This window comes from Podarcis raffonei, chromosome Z (assembly GCF_027172205.1).
Source record: "Podarcis raffonei isolate rPodRaf1 chromosome Z, rPodRaf1.pri, whole genome shotgun sequence".
NCBI classification, from domain to species: Eukaryota; Metazoa; Chordata; class Lepidosauria; order Squamata; family Lacertidae; genus Podarcis; species Podarcis raffonei.
The window spans coordinates 3,536,188-3,551,115 of NC_070621.1; the positions used below are offsets into that span (position 1 = coordinate 3,536,188).

Below are 14,928 nucleotides of genomic sequence, written 5' to 3' on the forward strand. Positions count from 1 at the left end.
AGATAAGGGTGCAAGAAGCTGAACCCTCTCCTAAGTTATACTCATCTGGACACACACACACCCAATTCATTGTTACTGGCAATAATAATAATAATTTATTATTTATACCCCGCCCATCTGGCTGGGTTTCCCCAGCCACTCTGGGCGGCTTCCAACAGAATATTAAAATACAAAAACCTATTAAACATTAAGAGCTTCCCTAAACAGGGCTGCCTTCAGATGTCTTCTAAAAGTCTGGTAGTTGTTCTTCTCTTTGACATCTGGTGGGAGGGTGTTCCACAGGGCGGGTGCCACTACCGAGAAGGCCCTCTGCCTGGTTCCCTGCAACCTCACTTCTCGCAGGGAGGGAACTGCCAGAAGGCCCTTGGCGCTGGACCTCAGTGTCCGGGCAGAACGATGGGGGTAGAGATGCTCCTTCAGGTATACTGGGCCGAGGCCGTTTAGGGCTTTAAAGGTCAACACCAACACTTTAAATTGTGATTGGAAACGTACTGGGAGCCAGTGTAGGTCTTTCAAGACCAGTGTTATGTGGTCCTGGCAACTGACATACCCACAGATTTGGTCAATGAGAAGAGCCTTATCAACAGTTCTACTCAGTTTCTGCTTTTAGCTGCTGAAGGCATTCCAGCCCACACTTGAAGAGTGGCTTTCTCACTCCTCTGTCTCTTTCTCTGAAAAGTGTAAGGAGCCACCTTTTGCTGCGTTCACCCCCCACACACTCTGAGCCTCACTCCACACCCTGTTCCCTTTCCTCTGATCCAGACGTCTTCCTGTGTCGAGCAAACCTGTTGAGGATGATGTGGATGTAGCAAATGAGCGCCATCGAGTCTTGCGGGGAGATGCTGACAACGACATGCTGAAGATCGAGAACCTCACCAAGGTAGGGGATGCCTTTCCTCCAATCCTGTCAGGGGCTGTGGCGAGGATTGGCTTCCAGGATCAGAGAGGGATTTAATTGGGCAGGAGTTGCCGTAACACGAAGGGATCAAATTCCACAAGCAGCAAACAATGACTGCTGGGATATTCAGGACAAGTACAGGTGAAACTCGAAAAATTAGAATATCGTGGAAAAGTTTATTGATTTCAGTAATTCAACTTCAAAGGTGAAACTAATATATGAGATCGACTCATGACATGCCAAGCAAGATCTGCTTCTGCTTCTCAGAGGTCCAATCTTGCTCGATTTGCAATCCTTGTTTTGCTGATTTCTTTGAATATTCTAATTTTCTGAGATGGTTAATTTGGGGTTTTAATCAGCTGTACACCATGATCATCACAATGATAGCAAATCAAGGCTTGACATATCTCGCTTGGCATGTCACAAGTCTATCTCATATATTAGTTTCACCTTTTAAGTTGAATTACGGAAATCGAGGACCTTTTCCACGATATTCTAATTTTTCGAGTTTCACCTGTAAAATCAAGCCCTTCACACAGCACAGAGTGGAGCTCGCTTCTACAGGAAGCAGTGATGGTCACCAACCTGAAGAGCTTTAAAAGAGGATTAGGCAAATTCACAGAAAGCTATCAGTGTCTGTTCTGTCTCTGTGATTGGAGACAGTAGTGCTTCTGAAAACCACCGGAAGAGAGAGTTTTGAGTTGTTGTGAACCAACTCATGATCTTTGGATGAAGGGTGGTATACAGATATAAGAAGATGATGATGATGAGACTCCACAAGTTCAAAACCCAGCAAGGAGAGCTGCTGCTGGATCAGGCAAATGGCCCATCTAGTTCAGCATCCTGACCTTGCAGTAGCCAGCCAGGTGCCTGTGGGATACCAGCAAACAGGATTTGAGGTCAAGAGCACTCTCCCTTCCTATGGTTGCCAGCTAGGAAAAACAGGCCATTTTGCCAGTTTGCTGCAAGCCCTACTAATAGTACACCAAGGGACTGATGACTTCACTCCTTTACTGATGACTTCACTCCTTCACCGTGTTCCAGGTGTACAAATCCCGCAAGATTGGACGCATCCTGGCCGTGGACCGACTGTGTGTGGGCGTCCGCCCAGGAGAGTGTTTTGGCTTGCTGGGTGTCAATGGGGCCGGGAAGACGACCACCTTCAAAATGCTCACAGGGGACGAGAGCACAACTGGTGGCGAGGCCTTCATCAATGGACACAGGTACGTCCATGGGGCAGGTGGTTGGGGGGTAGGTGGAGCTTGGTTCTGGCACAAGGTTGCTGTGCCACCTGTTCTGTTGTAAGAGCCAGGCAAAAAGTCGCAGTTGGTTCTGTGCAAGCCTGACCTGTTCATGTACACTTGTGTGAACATTCCCAAGAGGTTAACAAGCACTGCTCTTGGGGAAAGAGAAGAAAAACTTGCTCAGAGCAGCCTCTCAGTTGCATCTCACCCAGATAGATTAGGTAAAATATGCCCAGCTTGTACTAATTAATGCTGGGGCTCAGTTCAGTTAAGGCAGACTTCCTGCATCTGTTCTGGAGGACAGCATGTGCAGGTGTTTTGGAAGGATAGCCTACATGAAATTCAATAAATGATGGGATATGATGTTCCCTTTGACACCTTGGGATACTTAAAGGGGTTGGTAGACTTGTATTGATAAACCCTTTACAGTGGATGCTCAGGTTGTGAACGTGCGGGAGGCATGTTTGCAACCCGCAGCGCTGTGTCTGTGCATGCCTGGGTTGTGATTCGGCGCTTATGCGCAAAGCACAATTTAGTATTTCTGCACATGCATGAGCACCAAAACCTGGAAGTAACCTGTTCCAGTACTTCCGGGTTTCGGTGCGTCCATAACCCGACAACGTGCAACCTGAAGCGTCTGTAACCCGTGGTATGACTCTACTTGCAAGCATATTTATTGCTGGGCCCTCACACGTTCCAGCCCTCTTTGAGTGATTAAAAACAAGAAAAATCTGGGAGACTGTTTTGTCAGTTGAAACAAACTTGACTTCCCATGAAGTTACAACTAGTTGCTGATTCTAAACATGTTCTGGCATATTTTAGTTATTGTTTTTAACTAGTTTGTTTTATTATTTTCTGTTTTATTACATTGTTTTAAAAGTAGGTAGAATGCCAGACTAGGGTCTGGAAGACCCGGGTTCAAATTCCCACTCAGCTATGAAGCTCACTGGGTGACCTTGGGCTGGCCACACTGCCTCTCGGCCTACCTCACAGGGGTGTTGTGAGGATAAAGTTTGTGCCACCTTGGAGGGAAGAAGGTGGGATATAATCGCCTTTAACAGCAACAACTTGGACATGTGGGAAATAAATACATTAAATGATAGCAATAATTGGGTGTCAAGGACTGGCTGAGTGCAGTGGAATGGTGGGAGGAACCAGCTGAAAAACTCTCAGGGGGGAAAAGGATCAGAGCCCGGGGATTGGTGATGGGATGATGATGAGTGGTCAGAGGGAGAAGACTGAAAGGAGGAGATGTCAGAAACTGAAGAGGTAACAGGGTTTAGTGAGCAGAGAGATTCTGTGGCAGAGAAAAGTCCAGAATCAGAAGCTGATGCAGAAGAGCAGGGAGGGCAAGAGGCAGAGATTAGTCCAGCTGGTGGAGAGGTCAGAGAAAAGTCCAGAATCAGAAGCTGATGCAGAAGAGCAGGGAGGGCAAGAGGCAGAGATTAGTCCAGCTGGTGGAGAGGTCAGAGAAAAGTCCAGAATCAGAAGCTGATGCAGAAGAACAGGGAGGGCAAGAGGCAGAGATTAGTCCAGCTGGTGGAGAGGTGCAAGTGTCTCCCCATCATCCTGCAACAAGGCCCTCTCCCCACTGGGTCTCCCAGAACCAGAAGAGGTATGAAGTGGGAGGGGCAAAAACAGGCACGCAGGTGGGGTGTCAGATAACTTGGGCAGAGCCCTGGAGAGCAGGGAACTTCAGTCTCTGCAACTGCTTCTTAGGGGCAAGATGTACTGAAGAGTTCCTACGCTCATTAGGCCTGACACTCCTGTCTTTCTAATAAAGAGTTGACTCCACTTACTTGGTACGATTTACTGCTCGCTCCTGACATCAGGGCTCCTCAGAGGAACTGACTTCTTTGCTTTGCCCCATTGTTCCTCTCTGTCTCTGTAGCATCTTGAAGGACATTCTCCAGGTGCAGCAGAGCTTGGGCTACTGCCCGCAGTTTGATGCTCTCTTTGATGAGTTGACGGCGCAAGAGCACCTGGAGCTGTACACCCGACTGCGCGGCATCCCATGGAAGGATGAGGAGCGGGTGAGCAAGAGTGCTGTGGAGGGGCTGCTTCCTCTGGGGGCAGTAGCGGAGAGGAAAAAGGCCGGGGTGACTCTGGCCTCTTCTTTCCCATGGACCTCTACTGGGTGGCTGGTTTGCTGGTCAGCCTGGACTGCTAATGGCTGGGGCAATGGCTAAGCTGTGCATCACAGCTTTGAGCAGCAGTAGATTTGGGGCAAACAAGCAGCTGCTGCCACTTCGTACAATGCATAATTAACTTGTGGAACTCATAGCCACAAGATGTGGTGGCAGCCACTGGTGCAGATGGCTTTAAAAGAGTGTTGGGGGGATTTACAGAAGGGGTGAGAGGTTTGCTAATGGCTGTCGCCATGGCCCTGACCATCAGCTGTTGGTGGCGGAGTGTGGGGTGGTGGGAACCAGCCTTCACGCCTTGCCTAGGAAGCTTATGGCTGGCCAAACAGGATGCTGGGCCACGTGGGTGCTTCCACCAAATCCTGCAGGATGATTCTGATATTCTTAGGGTAGCTAAGAATGAAGCCTCCATGCCCAGATACAGTGCGTCTCTTTTAGCATCAGTTGCTGAGGAGGAGGAGCCTGGGAGGGCCATTGCCTCGTTGCCCTGCTGAGGGAGCTGCCTGGAGGCACCTGGCTGCTGGTTTAGGTGAACCTTTGGTCTGATCCAGCAGGGCTCTTCTCATGGGGTTACCTTCTCATGGGGGTACCAGTTGTGTGCAAGCAATTTCCTCTTTGCCTTCTCAGGTTGTGAAGTGGGCACTAAAGAAGCTGGAGTTGGCCAAATATGCTAACAAACCTGCCAGCACCTACAGTGGCGGCAACAAGAGGAAGCTATCTACAGCCATAGCCCTTATTGGCTACCCAGCCTTCATTTTCCTGGTGAGGAGAGGAGGTGGGGTTAGGGTGCGTGGCACTCAAGAGCAACCACAGCTTCAGTACTGTGTAATGCTTTTTTCTGTCCCTAGGTGCCGCTATTGTGCTAGTGCGCTCTCTCTCTCTCTCTCTCTCTCTCTCTCTCTGTCTCTCTCTCTGTGTGTGTGTGTGTGTGTATCAAAGCCTATAGTCCTCTAGCAGCACCTAGCAACAGAACGCTGGCAAAGAACCCAAAACACAAAAGATGACCATGTAAATTGCAGGAAATGTGTGTTAAGTTAAATTGGGTTTCCTGGGTCCCTCCTTCCTTCGATGATTTATATTCAGAATCCATGGCAACTGACAGTAGGCTTGCATGGAGCCAACCCGAAGGACGGTAAGGCTTAAGGATGCCCCTGTGGGCAGCTAATTCTGCCCTTTGCCCCCTTTTCCTGGCAGGACGAACCAACCACTGGCATGGATCCAAAGGCCAGGCGTTTCCTGTGGAACCTTATCCTGGACATCATCAAGACGGGCCGCTCAGTGGTTTTGACATCACACAGGTTTGCGGGGCCTTGGGGTGCCTTTTTCTGCTTCATGAGACCCAGGGCAAGGGGGCGGGGCATGAACTGAGGCAGTGGATGGTTCGCTGGAGTAAGGGCTTCTGATTGCCTGCTCACTCTGTATTGGGAGAAGATCATGTGGGCGACTCAGACCCAGCGTGATCTACCCATCCAGGCTGGCTTTGTGCTGAGGCCCTCTCCTTTGTCTCCCTCAGCATGGAAGAGTGTGAGGCCCTCTGCACGCGCTTGGCAATCATGGTGAACGGGCGCCTGAAGTGCCTGGGCAGCATCCAGCACCTAAAGAACAGGTGAGCGGGAAAAGGTCAAGGGGCGCCAAAGGGTTCATCAAAGGGACACTCTTCCAACCCCTGCTCATCCGCGTGAGAACTGGGCTGGTTGCTGTGAGGCTGGCTGTGGATGCAGATCCCACGAGACAGGACCGGCTCTGTAGTTGAAGGCGTTCTGGCTAAAGCGACTCCCCTTCCTCTGCCATCAGGCTTACCTGCCTGTAGAGGCAGGGTCTTCAACTGCATGGGACCAGCCACTCTCATGACTTTCCACACTGCCCCAGAGGCAGAGCAGAAGGGCATTGTGGGAAATTGAAGGAAGGCTGGATGCAGCCACCTGGTCCTGTTCATAGGAGGCCATGGCAGCTTCCCAAGGGTGCTGGATCTGGCCTAGCCAGAAGGCCCTGCTTCCATGGGTACCTGATCTGAAAAGGGTCTGGATCAGGCCCTGGCTTGCCCCGGGGCCTGACAGGAAGTGGTGCCGTAAGTTTCCACTGCACTAAACATCACTTTGAAAATTGCTTGTGAAGGGGCGTCATGGCTTCAAGCCAAGGTGTGAGAAACCAGGGCTAACCTTTGCTGGCGAGGGGCGTATGAAGAAAGAGAAATGAGAGTGGCATGGTTGGTTTCCTGATCCCTCTGTTCCTCTAGGTTTGGAGACGGCTACATGATCACGGTGCGGACCAAATCCAGCCTGAATGTCAAGGAGGTAGTGCGGTTCTTCAACAGGAACTTCCCAGAGGCTGTCCTCAAGGTTAGGCTCCTTCCAGCGTGAGAATGCCCAGGGGCCCTGCTTCCTGCAAGCTTGGCCCCTGGCTGCCTTTGTGGGGGAGGGAGCAGATGACAGAGTTCTCTTTAAAGGGGGATTTCATATCTCTGTTCCTGTGTGGGGGAAATTAGGAGGTCCACTTGTCGGAGGTCAATAATAACAAGATAATTAATTCAATAACATTGGTTGATTGAACGTGCAAAGAAGCAACTTCACCTGTGGAAGTTGCTACCTTGCAACCAATAACTGCTACTGAATTCAGTAAGGGAAGTTCCTAGTTTCCGCTACACCTTTCCCAACCTTTTTTTTGGCAATGCATCTCTAAAATCCTGATTCCCTCCCCGCCCCCTCGTGACATATGATTGTTACTATTCAAAAAGTGAATTCCTATTCACTTGGAGGAAGCCTAAAAGGCCATTAACTGTTAATAACTCATTCTCGAATTGCCCCCCATAAAAATCAAATTGCCCCCACATTGGGAACCACGACCCTACACCCAAACTGCCAGTAAGAGAACATAAAAAGAGCCTGAAGAAGTTTATGTGGCATTGAAAACAGAACTATAACGAAATGACGTTCAGAGGGAGATTCAGCAGAGCCCCCACCTGACTGCCCTGCACACAATCTTGGTGCCAGATGAAAAATGTGAGGAGTTTGGCATCATGCAAACTCTTCTGAGCTACTCACTCATGCGGACATAGCACTGGGTATTAAAGTCCACCAGGAGACAGACTTGGAAGGGAATGGGGTGCAAAAAAGGGAGAGGCCGTTCTGGTGCTCTGCTGATGTTTTGTCTCTGTTTCCCAAGGAGAGGCACCACACAAAGGTGCAGTACCAGCTGAAGTCAGAGCAGATCTCGCTGGCTCAGGTCTTCAGCAAGATGGAGCAAGTGGTGGACATCTTGGGCATTGAGGATTATTCCGTCAGTCAGACCACACTGGACAACGTGAGTGCAGGAGCCTCTCGGGACCATTCCCTGACCTCTTGAGGGTGGAGCCATCAAGAGCACCTGGCTATGGGGAACCAAGGGGCTGATATTAAGTGGTTATGCCATGGAGGTTCTGTTTAGCTCTCATGCTTAATAGCCATCAATAAGGTCTCCTCCATTGACTTCTTCTATGAAGCCACCTAAGCCAGTTGGCTATTTCCACACCTCTCAGTGGAAGAGCAGCTGCTTTGCATTCAGAAGGTCCAGTTTCAGTCCATGGTTTCTGAGCTGGCAGGGGATGGGGAAGACCAGTGACCCAGAGAGTCGCAGCCAGGTGGACAGACAGCTGTCCCGATAGAAAGCAATTCCTTGTGATACATCGTACTTCTTGGCAGCAAATTTCATATATTCATTATGCACTGCGTGACAATCTCAACCCAGGGGTGTTGTGGGACATAATATGAAAAACTGGTTTCTTAAAAAGTAACAGCAGCACCTTTGAGGCAAATAGCAATTAGGGGTGAGGAGAGGTGATTTTCAGAAGGTGCCTAATGTGGGGTCCCAAGCCATACTGGGACCATTTTCCAGATCAGGGTCCCAAAAGGCTGTTTTCTTTAAATGAAAGTGGCCAGTTTAAACATGTATTTGGGGGGGGGGGCATTGTGACATGTAGTCAGTCTGTTGTTGTCTCTCTCCTGAATATCCTTGCCAATCCATTTCATGCAGAGCGGGGGCTTGGGTTCTCTTGTTTGGAGGAGAGGGAGGAAAACTTCACTCTGTCCCATTCATCATGTTGCAGACTTCTGCAATTGCACTCTCCCTTTTTTACCTAAGCTAAACAGGCCCAAACTCATTATCTTTTCGTCTTAGGGCAGGTGATCCAGCTGCACACCAGAGATGTATGTATAGGGGCATTGCAATGCAAGCATTTGTATTTTCAGTCCCTTTGCTAATAATACGCTAGCATGGAATTTGCCCTTCTCAGAGAACTGAGTGCCCTGAGTTGGCCTTCTCAGTGAGTTCTCTGCCATGACCAGTTTGCACTTCTTACATCCCTGGAATTTCTGGTTAAAGGGCTTTTGGGGAACAGGGGTGGAGGTGACCTCTATCCAAAATTCTGGAGATAAGTGGGTGGGGGTCAGGCATTTGACTCCTTGGCCTCTTTGTTGTAAAAGACAAAACGAAACAAAAAACCATCAAAGCAGTTTATAAAGAAAAAGAGCAAAACAAAACAGTAAAAACAGTTATCTAAAACATTCAAATAATAATTAATATCACTGATAATGTAAACATTCTACATGTCTGGGGAGCAAACAAAATGTTTTTAGCTGGTGCTGAAAGGAGTACTGTGAAGGTGCGTGCCTGATGTCAACAAGCACAGAGTTCCTAAGTGCAGGTGCTGCCTCACTAAAAACCCCATTTCTTCCAAGTGTGAAACGAGAATTATGTGTCACTTGCAACTAGTACAGATTGAAGCGATTGAGTGGGCATATACAGGGTAAGGCAGTCTCATATATATGGGGGGGGGGTTAAAAAATTGTCCAGTAGCATCTTGGAGATCAACTAAGTTTGTTCTGGGTATAAGCTTTCGTGTGCATGCACACTTCTTCTTATACCCAGAACAAACCTAGTTGGTCTCTAAGGTGCTACCGGACAATTTTTTTCGACTGCGTCAGACCAACACGGCTACCTACCTGAATCATATATATGGAGTAAGACTATCACTCTTCTCCTCCTCCCCATCCCCAGGTGTTTGTGAACTTCGCTAAGAAGCAGAGTGACAACCTAGAGCAGCAGGAGACCAGCCCGGCCTGTTCAATGGAATCACCTCTCCAGCGCTTCCTGAACCTTCTGCGGCCCCGTGCAGCCCCAACTGAGCTGCGGGCCCTAGTGGTGGAGGAGCCCGAGGACTTGGAAACAGATGACGAGGGCCTGATCAGCTTTGAAGAGGAGCGGGTGAGAGGACTGCTCTCATGGCAGCCATGATACTATTTTCTTTTTCATTTATTCTTATTTGAAGTTTACACTTGCAAGAAGAAAGGAATTGCACTTCAAGTAACGTATTAGAAAGAGGAAAACGATAAATTAAGCATCCCCCCCCCGTATGATGAGAGAGTCCCTAATTTGCTGGTGTCTACAGACTGAGTGAGAGGGTGACGCTGTGGGTTAAACCACAGAGCCTAGGACTTGCCGATCTGAAGGTTGGCGATTCAAATCCCTGCGACGGGGTGAGCTCCCGTTGCTCGGTCCCAGCTCCTGGCAACCTAGCAATTTGAAAGCACATCAAAGTGAAAGTAGATAAATAGGTGCCGCTCCGGCGGGAAGGTAAACGGCGTTTCTGTGCGCTGCTCTGGTTCGCCAGAAGCGGCTTAGTCCTGCTGGCCACATGACCCAGAAGCTGTACGCCGGCTCCCTCGGCCAATAAAGCGAGATGAGCGCCACAACCCCAGAGTCAGCCATGACTGGACCTAATGGTCAGGGGTCCCTTTACATTTTTACAGACCGAGTGAGAGGTGTGAGCTTGCTTTGGCTGGGTAATCTCATTTTTATTAGGTCTAATTTGAGATAAAGTCTCGTCTCCTCATCAACACAAATAAGCCTTTCTCTTTTCTCATCTTTCATATTGACAGCATGCTATGCTATACTCTACTCAATGCTTTTTTCTGGTGCTACTCAATGGTATGCGGTGCCGGCTGCCCCACCCCCAAATCTTACAATAATGTGGATGGAGGGTGGGGAGAGCCAGCATGCAACTGTGGCTAAAAGGAGGGTTGCAAAAAGCAGGAGCCTGAGGCGGCAGCAGCAAGAAAAAGGTGGTCCTTGTTTGGGCTTGTAGTAGCTGCTCTCAGTCAACAGGTTGCACCGTTTTCCTTCAGCTGCCCTGCAATGCGCACTCTCCCCTTGGATGTGCTGCTATGCTGCTGCAAGCAGCCGGGTGAGCATGAGCATCAATTCCCTTTCATTTCTGCTCGCTCTTTCCATGTTGGCAGGGGAGGAGAGAGGAGGGAAGAAGAGAGATGAAGAAGGGGAGGAGGCAGCAGCCTCTGCTGCTAGCACCACCGTCCTCCTTGAATCTTCCACCACACTTGGCTTCCTCTCCTGCCACTGAATTAAAGGAAGGCATTAATGCAGCCATCTCTTATGGAATGTGGCAGCTGCCGTTGGTCCTGTGATTCTTACCTGGCAAGACAGTTGGACTGCAGCATCTGGTGGATAAATGGCCACCTGTCAGCAATAGATGCCCCTTGTGTTTTTCTTTCCCCCCCCTCCCTCTAGCCCAGGGTTTTGCACCAGTTCTTGCGGAAAGTGCCATGTCCCAAATCATACCGTACTATTTTTGCATATCTTCCTTGTCTCCCCACAGGCTCAGCTCTCCTTCAACACCGACACGCTCTGCTGAGGAGTGGAGAAGATGCAACCCCCTCCCTCGGCTTTTGGAACCACCATGGACTCCGCCTCCCCCCACCCCCTCCTTGACATCTACCTTCCTTGGCCCTCCCCCACAACCTCCATCGAACCTCTGTCTAGCGGTAGTCGACAACTGCAAGAGGCAGGTGGTGAGGGGGCCCACCACACAAGCATCTGATCTGGGCAACTTGCTCTGGGCGGTTCCGTGTTGGCGGCTGGCAAGACCTGCAGAAAAGGAACTGGCCCAGTTGTTGGGGGTGGGAAGACACACTGCCTGAGTTGTGTCTGCAAGGAGAGCAGGAGGGCTTGCGTAAGGGAGCGTTTTTCCAGAAGCAGGAGAAGAGATGGAGACCCCCTGAGCCCAGAAGTTGTCAATTGGGACAGAACTCTGGTGTGTGTTTTTTGGCATGGGGGGTGTCGTTAATGGAGGGGTGTTTCCTGACTCTGAAGCAGCCAGCTAATTAAACAACTTGCCTCTGGGATCTCTGAAGGATGTTTTTCGAAGAGGGCTAGCTGTTGAGGGGAGAAGCTTCATTCATCAGAATGGCACTCCAAATATGAGGGCTGTTTGGGTGGACTGTGAGGGCTGCTTTTTTGCAGGGCTTATTTGTAGGGAAGACCCTCCTTCCCCCTCTTTCTTACTTTGTCACTTAACGTGGGACAAAAAAAAGGGATTGGTGGCACCACTTGCTTCTTACAGAGCTGGCAAATGCTGTTGAATCAAGGGTGTGTGTGCACGGGATCACACACTCCCTCTGTCTCTGCTCACTCTAACTTAGGCCTGGATTCTTCTGGGTTTTTTTACAAAATGGATGATGCTGCCGTGCTGCTCTCTGCAACACCCACCCGCCCGAAGCACCCAACTAATACTGCTACTCCTCCTGGCTGAAAACCACCTAAAGCTTTCAAAGGCAGAAACCTCCAGTGTGGAGCTTTGCATAGTTGAGTGCTGGGGGTGTGGAGAGAGGGCTTCTTCTCAGCTGAACTTGGGCCCTGGGTCCTTTGCTGGAAATGCCCCTCTGCCTGCAGTTTTGTCTTGGGGTTTGTAGGGAGTCCTCTAGTGAACGTACTCTTGAGCTGAACCTGAGCTACACACTCATTGTGGCAATAGAGCACAGAATGCAGGAAGTGTTGGACCAGCAAGTTTAGGAAGAGTTGCTGCTGGCTGTCCTCCCAGGTCTGGCCTCTCTCACAGTCACGACTTATCAGTTGGAGTTTGCCTTTGAAGGATTGCAGTCCAGCCAGCTGAGTGCTGCATATTCTCTGAGTAACCAATCACACACACACACACACACACACACACACACACCCCAGCTCTCTGGTAGTGTGGGCCTTTTTATCTTGGCCAGCTTCTTGTAGTCAATCATTTCTGGCCTGATGCCCCTGGAAAGTTCACAGGCAAGGGCACATTTGAAATAGACTGCCCCAACCATGGGGGCTTGGTTGAACCACCATGTCTCATAGCTATTGTTTCCTGTCTCCTCCGTGAATTATTCATGCCCAGTGAACCATCACCGCACCCTGCCTACAGAGGGAGTGCAAGGTTCCCTTTAATTAAAATTTTGGCTTGGAATAGCGGTTGACCATACCAAAGAGGGTTGAAATAGCAAATTATGCAGGCAATATTTTCCACCTCATCCCTCGCCATGTTTCAGTGGACTTTGAAGACTGAAAGTGGGCTTCAAAGCCCTCTTGAACATGGCAAGGAATGAGGCCTGCTGCATCCCCAAAGGGGCAGAGTTCCACTGCTCTGGGGCCAACACTGAAAAGTCTCTTATTACAGCTGGCAATTCACCTGGTAAGTCTTTTTAACATGTAGATGCCTTAGCAAAAAAAGACAGGTAGACGACGCCTTAGCAAAATCTCTAGATTGATATATATAAATAGGTTCAGGTAACATCAGGGGATGGGAAAGCTCCATCTGTTCCTGAAACCCTGAAGGGCTTCAGGTCAGAGTAAGTACTAGGCTAGAGGGATAACATGGCATAAGACACCTTCCTGTAAAACTCTTTTTATTAATAGTTTAGGCGAGCACTGGAATAGAGCACACTGGGCTATACTGACTTTACTATAAAGGCACTTCATTTCCTCCCCCAAATGCTGCCCGGTGAGTCTTTACTCTCTTACACATACACACACACACAAACACACACTGTCTTTCTGGTTGGAGTCTGATGGCCATCCTTTGGTACCTGACAGCTTGCTGGTTCCTTACTCATTATTCACACGCATACACACGTGCATCTGTCTCATTTCACTGTCCTTTCATTTTTGTCTGGTAGACAATACTGGAGAAGATGGATGGACAGTTGGATCTGGTTTAAGGCAGCTTCTTATCCTGCACCCCCCCACCCCCCAAGCAGCTGAGCAGAATTTGCCAAATTGAGCCACTTGACACACGGGATGTGTTGATTTACAAACTGCATTTTGAAAAATCTGAGGATTTGGGGCGTTGATTTTTATAATTTATTTTTAGTGTATGTTGAGCAAGTGCAAGGTTTTTATTTATTTGTGTTAGGGTTTTGTGGAAGTGTGTGTGTGTGTGTGTACACAATCTTGGCTAGATTAAGGAGGGAAGGAAGATCCAAGGAAAGGGGCCAACTGCATGCATGAGAGTTGGGAAGTGGGGCTTTTATTGCAGGTTCCCAAAACCTGAGTAGTTTCAGCTGCTACAGCTCAGGCAGCTTTTGGTTAACAACCTGATCCCTGGAAACTTCTGTTTTTGAGCTCTGCCAAGAATGCACCTTGGAAGTCTGGAGCAAAACGTGAGACTTTCACCCACATCCATGAGGAGCAGGCGAACTGAGAGACTCCTCCGGATCCAGCCCTGGGTGGGTCTGCGCTCCTGTGATTCTTGCTCTCCGGTGCTCTGCCTTAACACTCTGGGCTATCTTCTCTTTCAAGTCTCCCCCAGCCCCTTGACATGTGCCACCTTTTCATGTACTGTGCCTCACCGGGCAGGAGTCCTTCCCTTCAATTGGTTTGCATGGGAAGAACTGGCTGTTGGCGAGGGCCTTGCAAGAGCCTGTATATTGCAAGCAAAAAACAAAAAAACCCAACAAACCAGACAAACAAAATGTGAATATAATGTTTGTTTTAATAAAAATATAATAACCAACTGGTGGTTGATGCGTTCTTTATAGCAGGGATGGGCAGGTTTTAGGCTGGTGGGAATATGCTTTGCTTCTCATGAGAACCCTTGAAGTCTGCCAGCTGGAACTGGCGTTCAGCTGATTAATTAACATTCTACGGCTTTTTAAATGGGGGGGTTGGGTTGTTTTTGTTTCATTATGTATTTTTTATCTTCGTTCCATATTTTTCTGTTGTCAAGCTCCCTGGAATTGTCCCCTGAAAGGTGGTTAACAAATTTAATAAATAATAATAATAATTTGGTAAGATAAAGTGGCTCAGAAAGGTAGACAGTTGCAGGACAGGTTGCCTGCAAGCACACATTTAGCCCAGGAAATTTTTGTTAGTACCAGAACTGAAGCACACTCTCTCTCCCTCCCTCACATACAAACACACACATGACCCTACTTAAGTTTTTTCCATTCTCTCTTCATTTCAGCACAGTGCAGAGGTTGCCCTGAAGTCAGTGCTTTTATCACTTGAGTAGCATGCTGGGTGGGGAGAAAGAGGTCCCAGTGTTTCCCATGATACTCTGCAATTTTGGGTGAGACACACACAGAGACAAACACACACGTGTGTGTGTGTGTACACACACACCATCAACTCCTAAAACACCAACGTGGTGATCAAGATATACAGTACAGTGGTACCTCTGGTTACAAACTTAATGCATTCTGGGGGTCCATTCTTAAGCAGAAACTGTTCTTATCCTGAGGTGCTCTTTCGCTAATGGGGCTCCCACTGCGCGCATCTTCCACACACGATTTCTGTTCGCATCATGGGAGAAAGCTTGCAACCAGGAGCTGCTACTTCTGGGTTAGCG

The 14,928-nt window shown here is 48.9% G+C and overlaps 1 protein-coding gene across 2 annotated transcripts in view; it reads left to right on the forward strand.

Annotated features, from left to right (window-relative positions):
• Positions 1–14,094, forward strand: part of ABCA2 (ATP binding cassette subfamily A member 2) — a 104,934-nt gene extending 90,840 nt beyond the window's left edge. For both annotated transcript variants that reach the window (XM_053374978.1, XM_053374979.1), the window contains exons 41-50: positions 763–880; positions 1,943–2,121; positions 4,034–4,175; positions 4,914–5,048; positions 5,481–5,584; positions 5,800–5,892; positions 6,523–6,625; positions 7,449–7,586; positions 9,318–9,524; positions 10,933–14,094. In XM_053374978.1, the coding sequence (XP_053230953.1) occupies positions 763–880; positions 1,943–2,121; positions 4,034–4,175; positions 4,914–5,048; positions 5,481–5,584; positions 5,800–5,892; positions 6,523–6,625; positions 7,449–7,586; positions 9,318–9,524; positions 10,933–10,968 (1,255 nt within the window). In that variant the 3' untranslated portion in view covers positions 10,969–14,094. The remainder of the gene's footprint in view (positions 1–762; positions 881–1,942; positions 2,122–4,033; positions 4,176–4,913; positions 5,049–5,480; positions 5,585–5,799; positions 5,893–6,522; positions 6,626–7,448; positions 7,587–9,317; positions 9,525–10,932) is intronic.
• The last annotated feature ends 834 nt before the right edge of the window (positions 14,095–14,928 follow it).